The sequence below is a fragment of the Pseudophryne corroboree genome, chromosome 5 (assembly GCF_028390025.1).
Source record: "Pseudophryne corroboree isolate aPseCor3 chromosome 5, aPseCor3.hap2, whole genome shotgun sequence".
NCBI classification, from domain to species: Eukaryota; Metazoa; Chordata; class Amphibia; order Anura; family Myobatrachidae; genus Pseudophryne; species Pseudophryne corroboree.
The window spans coordinates 38371927-38394725 of record NC_086448.1 but is presented as its reverse complement, the minus strand read 5'-3'; the positions used below and the strand labels follow the sequence as shown (position 1 = coordinate 38394725).

Below are 22799 nucleotides of genomic sequence, written 5' to 3'. Positions count from 1 at the left end.
CAAGGACTGTACAATGATTACCAGGACTGTACAATGATTACCAGGACTGTACAATGATTTCTAGGACTGCACAATGATTACCAGGGCTGTACAATGATTTCTAAGACTGTACAATGACAACAAGGACTGTACAATGATTACCAGGACTGTACAATGACAACAAGGACTGTACAATGACAACCAGGACTGTACAATGACATCCAGGACTGTACAATGACAACAAGGACTGTACAATGACAACCAGGACTGTACAATGACAACCAGGACTGTACAATGACAACAAGGACTGTACAATGATTACCAGGACTGTACAATGATTACCAGGGCTGTACAATGACAACCAGGACTATACAATGACAACAAGGACTGTACAATGATTACCAGGACTGTACAATGATTACCAGGACTGTACAATGATTACCAGGACTGTACAATGATTTCTAGGACTGTACAATGATTACCAGGGCTGTACAATGATTTCTAGGACTGTACAATGATTACCAGGGCTGTACAATGATTTCTAGGACTGCACAATGATTACCAGGACTGTACAATGATTACCAGGACTGTACAATGATTTCTAGGACTGCACAATGATTACCAGGACTGTACAATGACAACAAGGACTGTACAATGATTACCAGGACTGTACAATGACAACAAGGACTGTACAATGACAACCAGGACTGTACAATGACAACAAGGACTGTACAATGATTACTAGGACTGTACAATGATTTCTAGGACTGTACAATGATTACTAGGACTGCACAATGATTACTAGGACTGTACAATGATTACCAGGACTGTACAATAACAACAAGGACTGTACAATGACAACCAGGACTGTACAATGACAACAAGGACTGTACAATGATTACTAGGACTGTACAATGATTTCTAAGACTGTACAATGATTACTAGGACTGCACAATGATTACTAGGACTGTACAATGATTACCAGGACTGTACAATGATATCTAGGACTGTACAATGATTACCAGGACTGTACAATGATTACCAGGACTGTACAATGATTACCAGGACTGTACAATGACAACCAGGACTGTACAATGACAACAAGGACTGTACAATGACAACAAGGACTGTACAATGATTACCAGGACTGTACAATGATTACCAGGACTGTACAATGATTACCAGGACTGTACAATGACAGCAAGGACTGTACAATGATTACCAGGGCTGTACAATGACAACCAGGACTATACAATGACAACAAGGACTGTACAATGATTACCAGGACTGCACAATGATTACCAGGACTGTACAATGATTTCTAGGACTGCACAATGATTACCAGGGCTGTACAATGACTTCTAGGACTGTACAATGATTACCAGGACTGTACAATGATTACCAGGGCTGTACAATGACAACCAGGACTGTACAATGATTACCAGGGCTGTACAATGACAACCAGGACTGTACAATGACAACAAGGACTGTACAATGATTACCAGGGCTGTACAATGACAACCAGGACTATACAATGACAACAAGGACTGTACAATGATTACCAGGACTGTACAATGATTACCAGGACTGTACAATGATTTCTAGGACTGCACAATGATTACCAGGGCTGTACAATGATTTCTAAGACTGTACAATGATTACCAGGACTGTACAATGATTACCAGGACTGTACAGTGATTTCTAGGACTGTACAATGATTACCAGGACTGTACAATGATTTCTAAGACTGTACAATGATATCTAGGACTGTACAATGATTACCAGGACTGTACAATGATTTCTAAGACTGTACAATGATATCTAGGACTGTACAATGATTACCAGGACTGTACAATGATTACCAGGACTGTACAATGACTTCTAGGACTGTACAATGATTACCAGGACTGTACAATGATTACCAGGACTGTACAATGATTACCAGGACTGTACAATGATTTCTAGGACTGCACAATGATTACCAGGACTGTACAATGATTTCTAGGACTGTACAATGACAACAAGGACTACAATGATTACAAGGACTGTACAATGATTACCAGGACTGTACAATGATTACCAGGACTGTACAATGATTTCTAGGACTGCACAAAGATTACCAGGACTGTACAATGATTTCTAGGACTGTACAATGACAACAAGGACTACAATGATTACCAGGACTGTACAATGATTACCAGGGCTGTACAATGATTACAAGGACTGTACAATGATTACCAGGACTGTACAATGATTACCAGGGATGTACAATGATTTCTAGGACTGTACAATGACAACAAGGATGACAATGAAAACCAGGACTGTACAATGACAACAAGGACGACAATGAAAACCAGGACTGTACAATGACAACAAGGATGACAATGACAACCAGTAATCTATAATGACTACCAGGACTGTACAATGACAACAAGGACTGTACAATGACAACCAGTACTCTATAATGACTACCAGGACTGTCCAATGAGAACCAGGACTGTACAAGACTGGACAGTAATAACCAGTACTATACAATGACAACCAGTTATTTATATAGCCCCCACATATTTCTAAGTGATTTACAGAAAATATTTAATTATAGAAGTAGCCATGCTGATCTTTGCTGCGATGCAAAGGAATGAATGGAGCGATTGCCGGCTGCGAATAGACACAGCCCACCGTGCCATGCCCTCTCAGTGGGAAACATGGAAGCCAATAGGCTTCTATATTGAAACACAATCTACAGGTGGCGTTGTCCACCGTGTCCAAGCTCCACAGTATACCGCATTCCAGAGCTTGGTGCATATGCGCTAAGCAGCCAATCCTCTGCAAATGGCATTTTTGGAGGTTTGGCCGCAATTTTTAGCATTGCTGCATTCTGCCCCTGGTATCAAAATCATTGACGCTCAGAGAGAAAGGGGCTGATTCTGAGGCGGACGCAATGTCACCCATGTGCGGATGCGCCAAGGGGGTAGGAGGACTGCTACTAATTACCCAGGCCATAGTCTGTTAGGGAGGCAACTGCTGATTGGGACAATATTTCATTGTTTTCCCCCCACAGGGGGTACAGCCACACCTTCCAGGTTTGGCCACACCCCTTCAGTACCCAGGTCTCATGGCTGTCTCAACGGCCCATGTGTGCATCTTTTGCTGCAGTCGCTTCTGTGACTTTCTGCTGAATACTAGTAAAAGCCTTCCAGGGTTGTAACTAGCGCTGCCTCAGACAGGTCGCAGTGTGCTGGGGGCGGCACTGCCGGTGCACAGCGGCACCTGCATGTGGCTAACCGCGTACCTGTAATGGGTTCCGGTATGAATGGTCGACCATGTTATGGTCGACAGTCATTAGGTCGACCACTATTGGTCGACATTGACATGATCGACATGGACACATGGTCGACACATGAAAATGGTCGACACATGAAAGGTCGACATGAGTTTTGTAACTTTTTTTGGTGTTGTTTTTTGTGTAAAGTGACTGGGAACCCCAATTAGTGCACCGCGTCCCCTCGCATGGCTCGCTTCGCTCGCCATGCTTCAGGCATGGTGCCTTCGCTTCGCTCGGCACAGATTACCGTTCCAATCGTAGTCCACGTGGATCGTAAAGTATGGAAAAGTTCCCCAAAAGAAAAAAAAGTTAAAAAACTCATGTCGACCTTTTCATTTGTTGACCTTTCATGTGCCGACCATTTTCATGTCTCGACCATGTGTCCATGTCGACCATGTCAATGTCGACCAATAGTGGTCGACCTAATGACTGTCGACCATAACATGGTCGACCATCTGAACGGATACCCCTGTAATGACACCCTGCAGCCAGTTGTGCTTCTGCAGAGTCGTCGGAGCAACCAAAGGACACTTGGGACAGGCACCTGTGCCCTACTTACCCGAGCCGGAGGCGGAGCCCTCTCCCAGCGCTGAGCCCTTGCCCTGGTGTACAAGCATACATCTGAATGTGGAAGGACTGGAACGATGCATAGTCACGTCTGGTGAAAGTTTCACCATCCCCATGCTAGGTGCAGATTTAATGTCAGAGAGAGTATGGCCATTCAATGTACAGGGTCGCCGACAGTTCCACCGGGCTCTGGTACTGGGATGGGGGCGTGGCCAGACCCCCTCCTTAAAGATTTTGATAAAGAAGAAAGTTTCTGTGCAGCCGCGAAGATCCGGTGGATTGTAGTGGGGCTGGGTGGGTGCAATCCCTTCCCCCACACACATCACGCAAGAAGGCCCAGCATATTTCCAATACAGTCCAGATACTGCGCATCTAAGTGGGTCCTGTGACTGAGTGCACGCATACTAACTTTTGCTATGCAACTCTTTAGCGTGTACTAACAGTAGCGGATCTTGCCACGGGCAAGCAGGACTTTTGCCCGGGGCGCCGCCTTCCGGAGGGCGCTGGCGCCATCCGGAGGGCGCCGCACCGTGGCAAGATCCGCCACTGCTGCCCGCTGTGTCCCCCGTCCGCCTCCGCTGCCCGCTGCCGTCCCCGTCCGCCTCCTGTGAAGGGAACTAGACGCTATGCGTCTAGTTTCCCTTCGTGGAGAGTAACTTTGCTGAGCGGTGCGCGATGACGTCATCGCGCACCGCACAGCAAAGGTCCTCTCCACGAAGGGAACTAGACGCATAGCGTCTAGTTTCCCTTCGCTGAGAGGACCTTTTGCTGTGCGGTGCGCGATGACGTCATCGCGCACCGCTCAGCATTCAAGCGGCGCTAGCAATGTACAGGGGGCGTAACTGACCACGCCCCTTGTGTTAGGCCACGCCCCTTTTCCTGCCCAACCGGCCCTGTGTACTAATGTACATCGCCGCCCATCGCCACGATGCTGATCGCATATGTACTAACATATGCGATCAGCATTGCGGAGGACAGCTCTTCCGATAAGAGCTGTCCTCCGCGATGCGCAGCGGCAGCCTGACTTCCGGGATTCAGCCCCAGGAGTCAGTCTGTGCATGTGCGGGGTGACGGGGGCGGCCGCAGGGCATGCTGGGAGGGATCCGATCGGATACCTCACACAGCGCCGCAGAGAGAAGCCCATAGGCTTCTATCGATGTACGCCAGCTAAAGCTGGCGTACCCCGCCGCGGCGCTGTCCTGCCGGCCGGGGGTTAGTACATCAGGAAAATGCGGTAAACAGGGAGTTTACCGCATTTTCCGCTTAGTACATCCCGCCCCTTGTATGTAATTCTGCTCATCTCTATCAGTGTACAAATATATATAGGGACCATACATAAATGAGAGATTCTCATTAGCCTAACATTATGCAATCTGTATATGTGACACCAGGAGGTGAGAGGCTGCAGCATTTGCTCTGTGCCTCCAAAATCTGCTGCGTTAGTAAGTAACCTGCAAATCACTCATTGGTCCCTTAGACGGTGAAGTGACTGCGCACATGGTAAGCGACATCCTCATGTCATTGAGTTATCACAGTAGGGCTGACGTCTTGTACACTTTCTCCACATGGATTCCATAAATAGTGACCCTAATCCTCTGTGGATTAATCTGGCACACGGGAGGATTGCTGTTCCTGTAATCCAGTCTTCCCAGCGCTCATACAAATGTACTGACACCACCGAGCTACGGTGCCACCAGCGAGGGACAGACGATGGAGGGGAAACATCTGAGATCAAGGAGGACAAACCAGGACCTGCTCAGTAACTCGGTGAGGAAACAATTCGCTCTTGATAGCTTAGTATTAAAAATGGTTACCAGAGTAATCAGAGTAACAGGAAAGGCCGGTAACATGATTTGTTGTGTGGTTTCTATAACAGATAATAAACAGCATGAATAGGCGGCTTATGGCGACATAAATGTGTTATATATAGTTATATATTATTTATCAATTGTGGATTTCCTGTGAATGCATTTTGTCTGTTTTCAATTGCAAATGCGCCCCACTAAGGGCCTGTTTCATATCGGTACGCAATGGGCGATGTTCACGCAAGTGAGCTAGAATCGGCGTCTGCACGTGTGCTGCAATTGCACTGTACATGCCTCAAGGTGACGCTGCAATACCGCTCGCAATGAGCATCAGATGGTAAAGTGATTGACAGGAAGTGAGCGTTTGGAGGTGGTAACGGGGAGTGGTTGGGACAACGCACGCGTGTCATGCTTGTTTTCGGGGCATCTGTCAGCTGCAATTATGTACGTACAAAAACATGGCGCCTGTGTCGCTACTGCCGTCTCCGGTCTGCGTAGCCATACACCGACCCTTAAACCCGATGTTTTTCGTTTTTGCACATAGGCTGCCAATGTGTATGCAATTTGTGAATGAGCTTGCGATGGCTCCAATGCGTGGCACTTTTTATTCTCGGGGCGGCAGCTTCATTTGCTGATATCAGCAGTTTTGAAGCTTAGAAAATGGCGCCTGATAATTACACGTGTACATACAAACATGAAATAGGCCCTAAGCACCAGCCTCACAGTATGGATTGCTGCACATATTATTTTACTTCAGAAGCCGTACCTGGAGGCTACCACAGGCAACCAATACATGAACCTATTTCATCCTTGTTAACATTTGTAGTTACCATGGGCAACCATCAGAGAGCCTGGCTGGGCCCAGGTACATTTTAGGGGGTGTGGTCTAATCCTAGGAGGCGTGGTCATGCACTATTAGAAAAAAATACAGAGAAAAATGTGTTTTAAGTAGAGATGAGCGCCTGAAATTTTTCGGGTTTTGTGTTTTGGTTTTGGGTTCGGTTCCGCGGCCGTGTTTTGGGTTCGAACGCGTTTTGGCAAAACCTCACCGAATTATTTTTGTCGGATTCGGGTGTGTTTTGGATTCGGGTGTTTTTTTCCAAAAACACTAAAAAACAGCTTAAATCATAGAATTTGGGGGTCATTTTGATCCCAAAGTATTATTAACCTCAAAAACCATAATTTACACTCATTTTCAGTCTATTCTGAATACCTCACACCTCACAATATTATTTTTAGTCCTAAAATTTGCACCGAGGTCGCTGTGTGAGTAAGATAAGCGACCCTAGTGGCCGACACAAACACCGGGCCCATCTAGGAGTGGCACTGCAGTGTCACGCAGGATGTCCCTTCCAAAAAACCCTCCCCAAACAGCACATGACGCAAAGAAAAAAAGAGGCGCAATGAGGTAGCTGTGTGAGTAAGATTAGCGACCCTAGTGGCCGACACAAACACCGGGCCCATCTAGGAGTGGCACTGCAGTGTCACGCAGGATGGCCCTTCCAAAAAACCCTCCCCAAACAGCACATGACGCAAAGAAAAAAAGAGGCGCAATGAGGTAGCTGACTGTGTGAGTAAGATTAGCGACCCTAGTGGCCGACACAAACACCGGGCACATCTAGGAGTGGCACTGCAGTGTCACGCAGGATGTCCCTTCCAAAAAACCCTCCCCAAACAGCACATGACGCAAAGAAAAAAAGAGGCGCAATGAGGTAGCTGTGTGAGTAAGATTAGCGACCCTAGTGGCCGACACAAACACCGGGCCCATCTAGGAGTGGCACTGCAGTGTCACGCAGGATGTCCCTTCCAAAAAACCCTCCCCAATCAGCACATGATGCAAAGAAAAAGAAAAGAAAAAAGAGGTGCAAGATGGAATTATCCTTGGGCCCTCCCACCCACCCTTATGTTGTATAAACAAAACAGGACATGCACACTTTAACCAACCCATCATTTCAGTGACAGGGTCTGCCACACGACTGTGACTGATATGACGGGTTGGTTTGGACCCCCCCCAAAAAAGAAGCAATTAATCTCTCCTTGCACAAACTGGCTCTACAGAGGCAAGATGTCCACCTCATCTTCACCCTCCGATATATCACCGTGTACATCCCCCTCCTCACAGATTATCAATTCGTCCCCACTGGAATCCACCATCTCAGCTCCCTGTGTACTTTGTGGAGGCAATTGCTGCTGGTCAATGTCTCCGCGGAGGAATTGATTATAATTCATTTTAATGAACATCATCTTCTCCACATTTTCTGGATGTAACCTCGTACGCCGATTGCTGACAAGGTGAGCGGCGGCACTAAACACTCTTTCGGAGTACACACTTGTGGGAGGGCAACTTAGGTAGAATAAAGCCAGTTTGTGCAAGGGCCTCCAAATTGCCTCTTTTTCCTGCCAGTATAAGTACGGACTGTGTGACGTGCCTACTTGGATGCGGTCACTCATATAATCCTCCACCATTCTATCAATGTTGAGAGAATCATATGCAGTGACAGTAGACGACATGTCCGTAATCGTTGTCAGGTCCTTCAGTCCGGACCAGATGTCAGCATCAGCAGTCGCTCCAGACTGCCCTGCATCACCGCCAGCGGGTGGGCTCGGAATTCTGAGCCTTTTCCTCGCACCCCCAGTTGCGGGAGAATGTGAAGGAGGAGATGTTGACAGGTCGCGTTCCGCTTGACTTGACAATTTTGTCACCAGCAGGTCTTTCAACCCCAGCAGACCTGTGTCTGCCGGAAAGAGAGATCCAAGGTAGGCTTTAAATCTAGGATCGAGCACGGTGGCCAAAATGTAGTGCTCTGATTTCAACAGATTGACCACCCGTGAATCCTTGTTAAGCGAATTAAGGGCTGCATCCACAAGTCCCACATGCCTAGCGGAATCGCTCCGTGTTAGCTCCTCCTTCAATGCCTCCAGCTTCTTCTGCAAAAGCCTGATGAGGGGAATGACCTGACTCAGGCTGGCAGTGTCTGAACTGACTTCACGTGTGGCAAGTTCAAAGGGCATCAGAACCTTGCACAACGTTGAAATCATTCTCCACTGCACTTGAGACAGGTGCATTCCACCTACTATATCGTGCTCAATTGTATAGGCTTGAATGGCCTTTTGCTGCTCCTCCAACCTCTGAAGCATATAGAGGGTTGAATTCCACCTCGTTACCACTTCTTGCTTCAGATGATGGCAGGGCAGGTTCAGTAGTTTTTGGTGGTGCTCCAGTTTTCTGTACGTGGTGCCTGTACGCCGAAAGTGTCCCGCAATTCTTCTGGCCACCGACAGCATCTCTTGCACGCCCCTGTCGTTTTTTAAAAAATTCTGCACCACCAAATTCAAGGTATGTGCAAAACATGGGACGTGCTGGAATTGGCCCAGATTTAATGCACACACAATATTGCTGGCGTTGTCCGATGCCACAAATCCACAGGAGAGTCCAATTGGGGTAAGCCATTCCGCGATGATCTTCCTCAGTTGCCGTAAGAGGTTTTCAGCTGTGTGCGTATTCTGGAAAGCGGTGATACAAAGCGTAGCCTGCCTAGGAAAGAGTTGGCGTTTGCGAGATGCTGCTACTGGTGCCGCCGCTGCTGTTCTTGCGGCGGGAGTCCATACATCTACCCAGTGGGCTGTCACAGTCATATAGTCCTGACCCTGCCCTGCTCCACTTGTCCACATGTCCGTGGTTAAGTGGACATTGGGTACAGCTGCATTTTTTAGGACACTGGTGACTCTTTTTCTGAGGTCTGTGTACATTTTCGGTATCGCCTGCCTAGAGAAATGGAACCTAGATGGTATTTGGTACCGGGGACACAGTACCTCCAACAAGTCTCTAGTTGGCTCTGCAGTAATGATGGATACCGGAACCACGTTTCTCACCACCCAGGATGCCAAGGCCTCAGTTATCCGCTTTGCAGTAGGATGACTGCTGTGATATTTCATCTTCCTCGCAAAGGACTGTTGAACAGTCAATTGCTTACTGGAAGTAGTACAAGTGGGCTTACGACTTCCCCTCTGGGATGACCATCGACTCCCAGCGGCAACAACAGCAGCGCCAGCAGCAGTAGGCGTTACACGCAAGGATGCATCGGAGGAATCCCAGGCAGGAGAGGACTCGTCAGACTTGCCAGTGACATGGCCTGCAGGACTATTGGCATTCCTGGGGAAGGAGGAAATTGACACTGAGGGAGTTGGTGGGGTGGTTTGCGTGAGCTTGGTTACAAGAGGAAGGGATTTACTGGTCAGTGGACTGCTTCCGCTGTCACCCAAAGTTTTTGAACTTGTCACTGACTTATTATGAATGCGCTGCAGGTGACGTATAAGGGAGGATGTTCCGAGGTGGTTAACGTCCTTACCCCTACTTATTACAGCTTGACAAAGGGAACACACGGCTTGACACCTGTTGTCCGCATTTCTGGTGAAATACCTCCACACCGAAGAGCTGATTTTTTTGGTATTTTCACCTGGCATGTCAACGGCCATATTCCTCCCACGGACAACAGGTGTCCCCCCGGGTGCCTGACTTAAACAAACCACCTCACCATCAGAATCCTTCTGGTCAATTTCCTCCCCAGCGCCAGCAACACCCATATCCTCCTCATCCTGGTGTACTTCAACACTGACATCTTCAATCTGACTATCAGGAACTGGACTGCGGGTGCTCCTTCCAGCACTTGCAGGGGGCATGCAAATAGTGGAAGGCGCATGCTCTTCACGTCCAGTGTTGGGAAGGTCAGGCATCGCAAACGACACAATTGGACTCTCCTTGTGGATTTGGGATTTCAAAGAACGCACAGTTCTTTGCGGTGCTTTTGCCAGCTTGAGTCTTTTCAGTTTTCTAGCGAGAGGCTGAGTGCTTCCATCCTCATGTGAAGCTGAACCACTAGCCATGAACATAGGCCAGGGCCTCAGCCGTTCCTTGCCACTCCGTGTGGTAAATGGCATATTGGCAAGTTTACGCTTCTCCTCCGACAATTTTATTTTAGGTTTTGGAGTCCTTTTTTTTCTGATATTTGGTGTTTTGGATTTGACATGCTCTGTACTATGACATTGGGCATCGGCCTTGGCAGACGACGTTGCTGGCATTTCATCGTCTCGGCCATGACTAGTGGCAGCAGCTTCAGCACGAGGTGGAAGTGGATCTTGATCTTTCCCTAATTTTGGAACCTCAACTTTTTTGTTCTCCATATTTTATAGGCAGAACTAAAAGGCACCTCAGGTAAACAATGGAGATGGATGGATTGGATACTAGTATACAATTATGGACGGACTGCCACGGTTAGGTGGTATAAAAAAACCACGGTTAGGTGGTATATATTGTAATACAATTATGGATGGACGGACTGCCTGCCGAGTTCCGACACAGAGGTAGCCACAGCCGTGAACTACCGCACTGTACACTGGTTGATAAAGAGATAGTAGTATACTCGTAACAACTAGTATGACTGACTATGACGGTATAAAGAATGAAAAAAAAACCACGGTTAGGTGGTATATATTATAATACAATTATGGATGGACGGACTGCCTGCCGACTGCCGACACAGAGGTAGCCACAGCCGTGAACTACCGCACTGTACACTGGTTGATAAAGAGATAGTAGTATACTCGTAACAACTAGTATGACACTATGACGGTATAAAGAATGAAAAAAAAACCACGGTTAGGTGGTATATATTATAATAATACAATTATGGATGGACGGACTGCCTGCCGAGTTCCGACACAGAGGTAGCCACAGCCGTGAACTACCGCACTGTACACTGGTTGATAAAGAGATAGTAGTATACTCGTAACAACTAGTATGACTGACTATGACGGTATAAAGAATGAAAAAAAAATCACGGTTAGGTGGTATATATTGTAATACAATTATGGATGGACGGACTGCCTGCCGAGTTCCGACACAGAGGTAGCCACAGCCGTGAACTACCGCACTGTACACTGGTTGATAAAGAGATAGTAGTATACTCGTAACAACTAGTATGACTGACTATGACGGTATAAAGAATGAAAAAAAAACCACGGTTAGGTGGTATATATTGTAATACAATTATGGATGGACGGACTGCCTGCCGAGTTCCGACACAGAGGTAGCCACAGCCGTGAACTACCGCACTGTACACTGGTTGATAAAGAGATAGTAGTATACTCGTAACAACTAGTATGACTGACTATGACGGTATAAAGAATGAAAAAAAAACCACGGTTAGGTGGTATATATTATAATACAATTATGGATGGACGGACTGCCTGCCGACTGCCGACACAGAGGTAGCCACAGCCGTGAACTACCGCACTGTACACTGGTTGATAAAGAGATAGTAGTATACTCGTAACAACTAGTATGACACTATGACGGTATAAAGAATGAAAAAAAAACCACGGTTAGGTGGTATATATTATAATACAATTATGGATGGACGGACTGCCTGCCGACTGCCGACACAGAGGTAGCCACAGCCGTGAACTACCGCACTGTACACTGGTTGATAAAGAGATAGTAGTATACTCGTAACAACTAGTATGACACTATGACGGTATAAAGAATGAAAAAAAAACCACGGTTAGGTGGTATATATTATAATACAATTATGGATGGACGGACTGCCTGCCGAGTGCCGACACAGAGGTAGCCACAGCCGTGAACTACCGCACTGTACACTGGTTGATAAAGAGATAGTAGTATACTCGTAACAACTAGTATGACTGACTATGACGGTATAAAGAATGAAAAAAAAACCACGGTTAGGTGGTATATATTATAATACAATTATGGATGGACGGACTGCCTGCCGACTGCCGACACAGAGGTAGCCACAGCCGTGAACTACCGCACTGTACACTGGTTGATAAAGAGATAGTAGTATACTCGTAACAACTAGTATGACACTATGACGGTATAAAGAATGAAAAAAAAACCACGGTTAGGTGGTATATATTATAATACAATTATGGATGGACGGACTGCCTGCCGACTGCCGACACAGAGGTAGCCACAGCCGTGAACTACCGCACTGTACACTGGTTGATAAAGAGATAGTAGTATACTCGTAACAACTAGTATGACACTATGACGGTATAAAGAATGAAAAAAAAACCACGGTTAGGTGGTATATATTATAATAATACAATTATGGATGGACGGACTGCCTGCCGACTGCCGACACAGAGGTAGCCACAGCCGTGAACTACCGCACTGTACACTGGTTGATAAAGAGATAGTAGTATACTCGTAACAACTAGTATGACTATGACGACGGTATAAAGAAAGAAAAAAAAATACCACGGTTAGGTGGTATATAATTATACAATTATGGATGGACGGACTGCCTGCCGAGTGCCGACTGCCGACACAGAGGTAGCCACAGCCGTGAACTACCGCACTGTACTGTGTCTGCTGCTAATATAGACTGGTTGATAAAGAGATAGTATACAACAATATACTACTATACTGGTGGTCAGGCACTGGTCACCACTAGTCACACTGGCAGTGGCACTCCTGCAGCAAAAGTGTGCACTGTTTAATTTTAAATTAATATAATATTATGTACTCCTGGCTCCTGCTATAACAACCTGCAGTGCTCCCCAGTCTCCCCCACAATTATTATAAGCTTTTATACATTGATGTGCAGCACACTGGGCTGAGCTGAGTGCACACAGACTGAGTCACACTGTGTGACTGCTGTGTATCGTTTTTTTCAGGCAGAGAACGGATATAGCAGAGAACGGATATATTAAATAAAAGTTAACTTAACAACAACTGCACTGGTCACTGTGGTAAACTCTGTCTGCACAATCTCTCTCTCTCTCTCTCTCTTCTAATCTATTCTAATGGAGAGGACGCCAGCCACGTCCTCTCCCTATCAATCTCAATGCACGTGTGAAAATGGCGGCGACGCGTGGCTCCTTATATAGAATCCGAGTCTCGCGAGAATCCGACAGCGTCATGATGACGTTCGGCGCGCTCGGGTTAACCGAGCAAGGCGGGAAGATCCGAGTCGCTCGGACCCGTGAAAAAAAAAGTGAAGTTCGTGCGGGTTCGGATTCAAAGAAACCGAACCCGCTCATCTCTAGTTTTAAGCGCCTTCCTGGCCACACTGTAGCTCAGCTCACAGCAGCGTATGCTGGGCTGAGGAGAAAAGCTGCAGCTGCTTTATTTCATTTGTACCCCCCCACCCCCCTCATCGCCGCCGGCAACCATTAGGCAATATCATTTTCTTTGTAAGCACTTTTGAGTCCAGTTAGGTTCTCTTCTACAGCCAACTCTATGAACGGATAACATCGCAAGGCGGTAAGGGGATGTAGTCAATTTGCCGGCGGTCAGGATCCTGGCGTTCAGGATACCAACGCCGAAATCCCAACAGCCTGCAATGCCACCAGCTGGAATCCCGACGAACCAGGGTTATTCCCACTCGTGGGTGTCCATGAATAGATCCTGTGGTGAGCCACCGAACCCGCAAGGGGACTCTTAGCGCTCGCCATTCTGCCAGGCACCATGCCGCTGTCCGGATATGCCGGTAATAAATACCGAACGCGTTGGAAGGTCTTTCAACCTGACTGTGCAAAATTGTTACTTTACAGGAATCTCTTCGCAGGGCTGCCAATTGTGGGGCCCGGGACAGACAAAAGAGACAGGGCCCCTTCCCTCCTCAAAATAAGATTCTGCCGCACTGCTCCACCCCTATGTGATGTCATATATTGTGATATTAAATATAGGTGGAGTGTTGCAGACCTACAGGAACGGTTCACAGAGAGCTGATGCACAGTTGAAGGCTTCACTCTGCAGCTCTCTGGTAATGGTATTAGGAGCCAGGGGTGGGCCCCCCTCTCTGTAAGGGCCCGGACACCAGTCCCCACACTCCCCCCCCTGATGGCTGCCCTGTCTCTTTGTTTGCCTACGATGTATCTTCCACTGCCGCATTGTTTTATAGTCTGGTTCATTAAGCAACATCACTCATCACACATTGATCATTGGCCCTCATTCCGAGTTGTTCGCTCGGTAAAAATCTTCGCATCGCAGCGATTTTCCTCTTAATGCGCATGCGCAATGTTCGCACTGCGACTGCGCCAAGTAAATTTGCTATGCACTTAGTAATTTTACTCACGGCTTTTTCATCGTTCTGGCGATCGTAATGTGATTGACAGGAAATGGGTGTTACTGGGCGGAAACAGGCCGTTTTATGGGCGTGTGGGAAAAAACGCTACCGTTTCCGGAAAAAACGCAGGAGTGGCCGGAGAAACGGAGGAGTGTCTGGGCGAACGCTGGGTGTGTTTGTGACGTCAAACCAGGAACGATAAGCACTGAACTGATCGCAGATGCCGAGTAAGTCTGAAGCTACTCTGAAACTGCTACGAGATGTGTAATCGCAATATTGCGAATCTTTCGTTCGCAATTTTAAGAAGCTAAGATTCACTCCCAGTAGGCGGCGGCTTAGCGTGAGCAACTCTGCTAAAATCGCCTTGCGAGCGAACAACTCGGAATGACCTCCATTATGTGCATGCTGTAGGTTTCCATGAAACTGACACACTGTTTAAACAGTTTTTATTTTTAACTGTATTGTTGCATTTATACCAGTAAACTTTTGCATGTAATTCGATTGCGCTCCCAGGCTTTTTTTCTTCTTGACAAGCAGACCCCACAATGCTTGAACAGCTCAGCCACAATTCTGTGGGATTCGTTGCTCAGAGCAATCAATCTGATTTTAGATATCATTTATCTAGTACATTCTATAAAATGTTAGCTGTAATCTGCTTTATTGCCTGTGGAACACCTCCATGTGTCTTCTTTAGAAGGGTTAATAAATCCCCCCCCATTGTCTGGGACATTGCCGGTATAACTGGGCCATTGTTCCGTGTGACTGTGATATTGGGGACTTACCTCTCTGTCCGTGGTTCTACAATCACAAGCCAAGTCGCCATCATTGGACATGGTGATGACACAAAGCTTAGGCTGAATGTTCTTCCCTTGCCTGGTTCTCCTTGGCCGCTCTGCGTCCGGCCTATCCAGACCTTCTGTCAGTAATAGAGGTTAGATGGGAAAGCAGCGTCTTCCTGTAATGCTTCTCTTAGGTTACAGCATTGATTTTGGATTGATATCCGCAGCATCCTGTGCCTGACTTGTCTGTCTGTATCTTACTGATGAACAAGGTGACATAGAGGTGGAAGGATCACGCACAGGAAGATGACAGACATCAGGCCCCTTACGCAGTGTCATGCTTATTGTGTCGCAGAGGAATTTGCTGTCTATGTACTAAGCTTTGGAAAGAGATAAAGTAAGTGCCAGCCAGTCAGTTCCTGTCATGTTACAGGAGTTATGAGCTAGTGGGTTGGTAGTTTATCTCCGTCCACTTTATCTCTCTCCAAGCCTTAGTAGATAGACCTCTCTTAGCGGGTTCAGCATGGAAAGCCGGCGGCCGTATTCCTGACGTTCGAAATACCGACATGGGGATCCCAATTGAGAAGAAACCGACAGGGGGGAGTAAGCGGTGCTATACACTCTCCTCAACCACTCTAACCCTCCCTACCTGCTGCATAACCCTAACCTCCCCCTTAATGCCTAACCCCAACCTCCCCCCTTAGTGCCTAACCCTCCCTACCTGCTGCATAACCCTAACCTCCCCCTTAGCGCCTAACCCCAACCTCCCCCCTTAGTGCCTAACCCTCCCTACCTGCTGCATAACCCTAACCTCCCCCCTTAGTGCCTAACCCCAACCTCCCCCCATAAGTGCCTAACCCTCCCTACCTGCTGCATAACGCTGACCTCCCCCTTAGTGCCTAACCCTAACCTCCCCCTTAGTGCCTAACCCCAACCTCCCCCCGTAAGTGCCTAACCCTCCCTACCTGCTGCATAACGCTGACCTCCCCCTTAGTGCCTAACCCCAACCTCCCCCCGTAAGTGCCTAACCCTCCCTACCTGCTGCATAACGCTGACCTCCCCCTTAGTGCCTAACCCCAACCTCCCCCCGTAAGTGCCTAACCCTCCCTACCTGCTGCATAACGCTGACCTCCCCCTTAGTGCCTAACCCCAACCTCCCCCCGTAAGTGCCTAACCCTCCCTACCTGCTGCATAACGCTGACCTCCCCCTTAGTGCCTAACCCTAACCTCCCCCCGTAAGTGCCTAACCCTCCCTACCTGCTACATAACCCTAACCTCCCATCCCAGATGCCTAAACCTAACCCTCCCAACCCACAGCCCAACCCTAACCCTCGGAGGGGGTGCCTAACCCTAATCCCCCTCACTGCACCTTAACCCTCCCGGGGCTCAGCCTAACCCCCCCCCCCCCTCCTCTCCCGCAGCATATACCTAACCTCCACCCCCCCCCACACACACACACAGATTACCTCTTCAGTGGCGCGGTGTCAGGACATTCTGAATCCCGGCCGTCGGGATTCGAACCCAGGATGTCTACTTATTCGGGATGCCGGTGTCGGCATTTCAAATAGTGTCGGGATTCCGGCGTCGGTACAGTAAAGTTGCACCATTTCTCACGGTGTTCATTCTTGCTGCGTCTCTTTTTGAGTGTCTGCTTGTGCGGGTTCACGTCACCCCAGATAATGCACAATAGATCTCTGCGTGAGGAAGAGCTGTGGCGCTGAATTGTAGCGCTTCCTACTCAGATTTAGGGGTTTATATATAAGTACCAGCCAATCAGCTCCTAACTGTCATTTTTCAAACACAGCCTGTGGCATGGCAGTTCTGAGCTGATTGGCTGGTACTATGGGGGTCATTCAGACCTGATCGCACTCTAGGATTTTTCGCTGCGCTGCATTCAGGTCAGAACTGCGCATGCGTATGCACCGCAATGCGCAGGTGCATCGCACGGGTACAAAGCGGATCGTTGCTGTGCGATGGGTTTTACGAAGAATCCATTTGCACAGCCGATCGCAAGGAGATTGACAGGAAGAAGGCTTTGTGGGTGGCAAATGACCGTTTTCAGGGAGTGGTTGGAAAAACGCAGGCGTGGCCAGGCGCTTGTAGGGCGGGTGTCTGACGTCAATTCCGGGACCGGACAGGCTGAAGTGATCGCAGCGGCTGAGTAAGTTCTGGGCTACTCAGAAACTGCACAAAACGTTTTTGTAGCGCTCGGCTGCACATGCGATCGCACACTTGCAAAGCTAAAATACACTCCCCTGTAGGCGGCGACTATCTGCACTCAGCGCTGCAAAAAATAGCTAGCGAGTGATCAGGTCTGCATTAGGTACTTTATCTCCAGTGACTTTATCTCCATTCCAAGGCTTAGTAAATAGACTTCTTCGCACACAGAAAAGTACAAATGTCGCACAACATAATGATCAGTAGTTTTGTAATTTCCGGTTGTTTTATTTATGCGAATAAGATGCACACTTTGAGTAATAATAACGCTTGGAGTTCCCAGGACCTGGTACACCACGGGAGGGCCATCTAAACAGCATTGTGGGGCCTGAGCAAAGCCATGCATTAGGGCCCCTACACAACCATTCACAGGAACCATCTTAAAAATATCATAACATGCCCCTCCTGCGGTCCTGCGCTGTCCCTCCTCATGCTTCCATACACTGAATGACTATTAGCACTCTGATTGGTGGATAGCTCCAGCCATCCACCAATCACCATGCTGACAGCCATTCACTGTCTGACTGCAGGCTTGGAGTATACTGCTCAAATGCCCCTAGAATTGTGGGGCCTTTGGTAGCTGCCCAATGTGCCTTTACATTAAGATGGCCCTGCGTCGGGAGGAACTGTTTGCGCAACTGAAGCCGCAGTGTATGAGGACACATCTGTAGGTCCAATCCTGAGAGCGAGGGGACATCAGGGCAGTCCTATTATATGTGTCATGTATATGTCTTTTAAAAATGAAATCACATTTCTACTAAGATTCAAAACTTGTCACTCACTGGCGTATAATCCGCACTCACCAGGGACCGCCCCCAATCTGCCCAGCTCCTCCCCTCTGATCAGATAGACCAACATCACAAAAGAGTTTTTGCACAGAGCTACTCTGCTTTCACTGACTGAGCCTCGCTCTTAGTAAATAATCCCAATGCTGGGCTTGATTCTAAGTCAGCCGCATCTGCGGACGCTTTTCTGTTCCACCGCAGCTGCCTGCTTACTTACCGAATGCTAATGCCAGTATCCACCCATGTATGCTGAATATTTGTCCCTTCAAGCTGAAAGTCAGGCTGCCCGCTGTTTTTCTGCCCAAAGCTGCAGCCGCCATCATTACTTTCGGCTCTTGCACCCACCCCATGCAGGGTACAAAAGATCCGTCTGAAACAGGGATCCCACCTCTATCTGTGCACCACAAATGAGCGTGTACTGCGAGGCCACATCACTCCCATGAGACAGCTGTGCTGCATACGTCCCCATGGTAACTGGCCAGTTGTTGCCCTGTGACACCAGCTCCATGGAAAGAGTTATTCCTTAACGGACGGATCAACCCATCTGCTCTTTCAATCCCCACCCGTGCGTATGTTCATGGTACAGCGCACACCCGATCTGCGATTACTGTCGTAGCTATAAATACATAGAAACAGAATTTGACGGCAAATAAGAACCACTTGGCCCGTCTAGTCTGCCCCTTTTTTTATTTTTACATTATTTTTATCTCTAACCTTGTTTGATCCTTATTTCTGTGTAAGGATATCCTTATGTCTATCCCATGCATGTTTAAATTGCTCTACTGTCTTAGCCTCTACCACCTCTGATGGGGGGCTATTCCACTAGTCCACTACCCTTTCTGTGAAGTAATTTTTCCTCATATTTCTCCTGAACCTCCCCCCTCCAGTCTCAGTGCATGTCCTATTGCTTCTCTTCATTTGGAGTATGTTTCCCTCCTGGACTTTGTTAAAACCCTTGATGTATTTGAGTTTCTATCATGTCCCCCCTTTCCCGTCTCTGCTCCAAACTATACATATTGAGATTTCTTAGTCTTTCTGGGTATGTTTTGTGATGTAGGCCATGCACCATTTTAGTTGCCCTTCTTTGTACAGTCTCTAATGTATTAATATCCTTTTGAAGATATGGCCTCCAGAACTGAACACAGTATTCTAGATGAGGATACCAATGACCTATACAGTGGCATTATATTACTTCTTTCTTTCTGCTGATGATTCCTCTCCCAATGCAGCCAAGCATCTGACTAGACTTCCTCGTTGATTTCTTACATTGCTTACCTGCCTTTAAGTCACCTGAAATAGTGACTCCTAGATCCCTTTCCGCAGGGTCCATCCGCATCTGGACGTGGATCTAACTCAGTATGCTTATGAATTTAACATCACAGTCCAATTTCCAACAGGATCCAAGTATCAGGTTAGACGGCGCAGAACTCACCGCCATTATATATAATTGTGGGGGAGGAATGATGAATGAAGACATTATGCACAATAGTTGCATATAGAGAACACATTAATGTTATATAACAATATCCTTTTTCTTCACAGATCTCATCTAAAGCAGAAAAACATCCGCCTGAGAATGGTAATATCACAGTCGGCAGCAATCCGCTCTGTATCCTGGGCAAAAACCCCAGCGTCACATCATTACCCCCTACTTTAATGAGAGATGGAAAGTTTCCTGGTTCCGAGCCATTAGCTTCTAGTCTAGAAAGCACTTTGACCAGGAAGGTCATGAAGCCAAATGAACGTGTTAGCAGCCGGGTAAAGTCTACCGAACTGTCATCTCCGGCAGGAACGCAAAACATGGACAACGGTCACCAAAAATGGCCAGCTAAATTGGCACCATTAGATCTTCCAGCGGAAATGAAGGAGGCCCAGCTTAAAAAGCTAACGGATATGAAAGACGAGGTCTTCCTGGACAAAAAGAGACATTCCCACCACCACGCGGGCTATTCACTGAAGACCTCAGCTGACCGTCCCGTTAAGAGGGATCCATTAAACAAAGTTGGCCTCAGTGAGCACAAACTACCAAAACTTAAAGACGGCACTTTTCCAGCCAAAGACAAGACGGCGCTAAAAGATTCCTCATCAACTGTTTATGCACTACCCGGAAATCCACGAGACGGAGCTTCAAGTTCTTCAATGCTTAATATCAAAAGTGGACATGTCCACCATTCACTTCCAAAAAGCATTCTGATGAATACAGCGGACAGCCAAAATGTTTCTATCAAAGGGCGTTTTAAGTATTCCAAGAGTCAGAATACCAATCAAAGCCGATCTATGCCTGTGAAGGCGAATGGGCTTCCATAGATTGTACGGGTCAAACATCTAGCACTGGGCACAGAAGGCAATAAATTGGAGAAATAAAAATGTTAAATTCCAACGGCAGAAATGTAACAGGGCATGGAGTATACATTATAGTAACAGACAGACGTCAGGGCCATAGTATTAGCTACTACTGTATGTGTAATAAGCATTGTCTCGCTGTAATGGTTCATTGTGAGGACGCTGAATCTAATTGTTGTTTAAATTAAGACAGAACTTCAATGTATTGAAAAGGTATTGACTGCATCTATTACTAAATATGGGGGTTTGGGATTTAGGGGTACATTTACAAAGCAGTGATAAGAGCGAAGAAGTGAGCCAGTGGAGAAGTTGCCCATGGCAACCAATCAGCACTGAAGTAACATCTGTAATTTGCATACTATAAAATGATACAGAGCTGCTGATTGGTCGATGGGGAAATTTCTCCACTGGCTCACTTCTCCGCTCTTATCACTGCTTAGTAAATGTTCCCCTCTATCCTGGCAGTCGGTAATTTCGGCGGTCACGTGACCTACACCGGCATCCCGACAATGCACTCTCCCCTACCCTAACCCTCTGGGGGTGGCGGTTAGGACTTACCCTTGTGGGGGTGGGAGAGGGGTGATTGGCTAGGACTACCTCCTGTGTGGGGGGGGGGGGGATTGCAGCTAGGGCTAACACCCCCTTTCCCAGTGCCTAACCCTAAGCCCCCCTAGTGCTTAACCCTAACCAGCACCCCGATACTCCGAGCCGATAACACCTACGGGTGTTATCGGCTGTCAGTCTTCTGGAGCCGGTCTCCTGAGTGGTGCCGGGATTCTGGTGTTGGTCACATGACCGCCAGCATCCCAACCGCATTTTGGTCAGGCAATAAATGATAGTAAACCTGGATTGGTGCTCGCTGCTACCCCCCTCTCAATCCCTCTCTGTAAATTGTGCGCTATGTTGCTGACGCCATCGCTATTGCCATGGGAATCAGGGAATGCGCAGCAGATATCTTTGACGGGCATATAATCGCATTAGCATTAGATTGTAAGCTGGCTGCCCCGGCCGAGCAGAAAATGGGCTGCAGATGTCACTGATTCAGAATGGGACCAGCCCACAGTAGCTAGCGACGCACTGTAGGGGTTTCAGCTGAGTGCAGGGGGGCGGAGGGCCCTGGAGACAGGCAGAGAAGGGATGTGGGGGGGGGGGAGGGAGAGGAGGGGGAGCAGTTGGTAAGGGTATTATTGTAGATGCTAGCCGCAGAGGCATCACTCACCTCTTATGCACCTGGTGCGGCCACAAGGGGGACTTGGGTTCATGGAGGAGGCGTGGCTTCTCATGAGGAGGCGTGGTTAAGCGCCCGACCCCCGTTTTCATCACTTGGGGGTCTGGTAGTTGCAGGCTGCCCCCGGAGACTGGCGTGTCTGCAGTGCCGACTCCTACATGGTGACAGGAGCCAGGTTGCTGCACGTTATGTTACAGTGCAGCAGCCGGTTCTTGTCACTCGGCGGGTGACATCCAGGTGCAGGCCACACCCCTCTTGTGACGCCACTGGGTAGCCGCACATCGCCCTGTTACTCAATACACTGACCGGCTCCTCTCAAAAAAAGAAAAAGAAAAAAAAATATATATATATATAAATGTTTTATTCTATTTCTCTGGGGGGTGGGGTGGGGGGGAGAGCTGCCCCCTTCCCCCGCCTTCTCCTGCACCTATGATTATTAGGAATGAGTCATCGGGCAGGTACAGCAGTATGAATTAGCAATCCCTACAATTTGCATACACGGCTCGTCTCCATTCTCAGGCTCAGGGGCTGATTCTCATTTAGACGCAGGTCCATATGCGGACGTATCCCGTGGATGTCTACAATCTGCGCATGCGCCATCGAGATCAGTCGCAGACTGCGCAGGAGCCGCACCATGCAAGCCCTCATGGACGGGGATTGAAAGAGCGGGTGGTCTGAT

General features: G+C 47.8%; 1 protein-coding gene across 1 annotated transcript in view; it reads left to right on the top strand.

Annotated features, from left to right (window-relative positions):
- Window positions 1-21093, top strand: part of LOC134928760 (uncharacterized) — an 88824-nt gene extending 67731 nt beyond the window's left edge. The window contains exons 2-3 of the mRNA XM_063924767.1: window positions 19873-19960; window positions 20092-21093. Coding sequence (XP_063780837.1) covers window positions 20206-20856 — 651 coding nt within the window. The 5' untranslated portion in view covers window positions 19873-19960; window positions 20092-20205 and the 3' untranslated portion in view covers window positions 20857-21093. The remainder of the gene's footprint in view (window positions 1-19872; window positions 19961-20091) is intronic.
- The last annotated feature ends 1706 nt before the right edge of the window (window positions 21094-22799 follow it).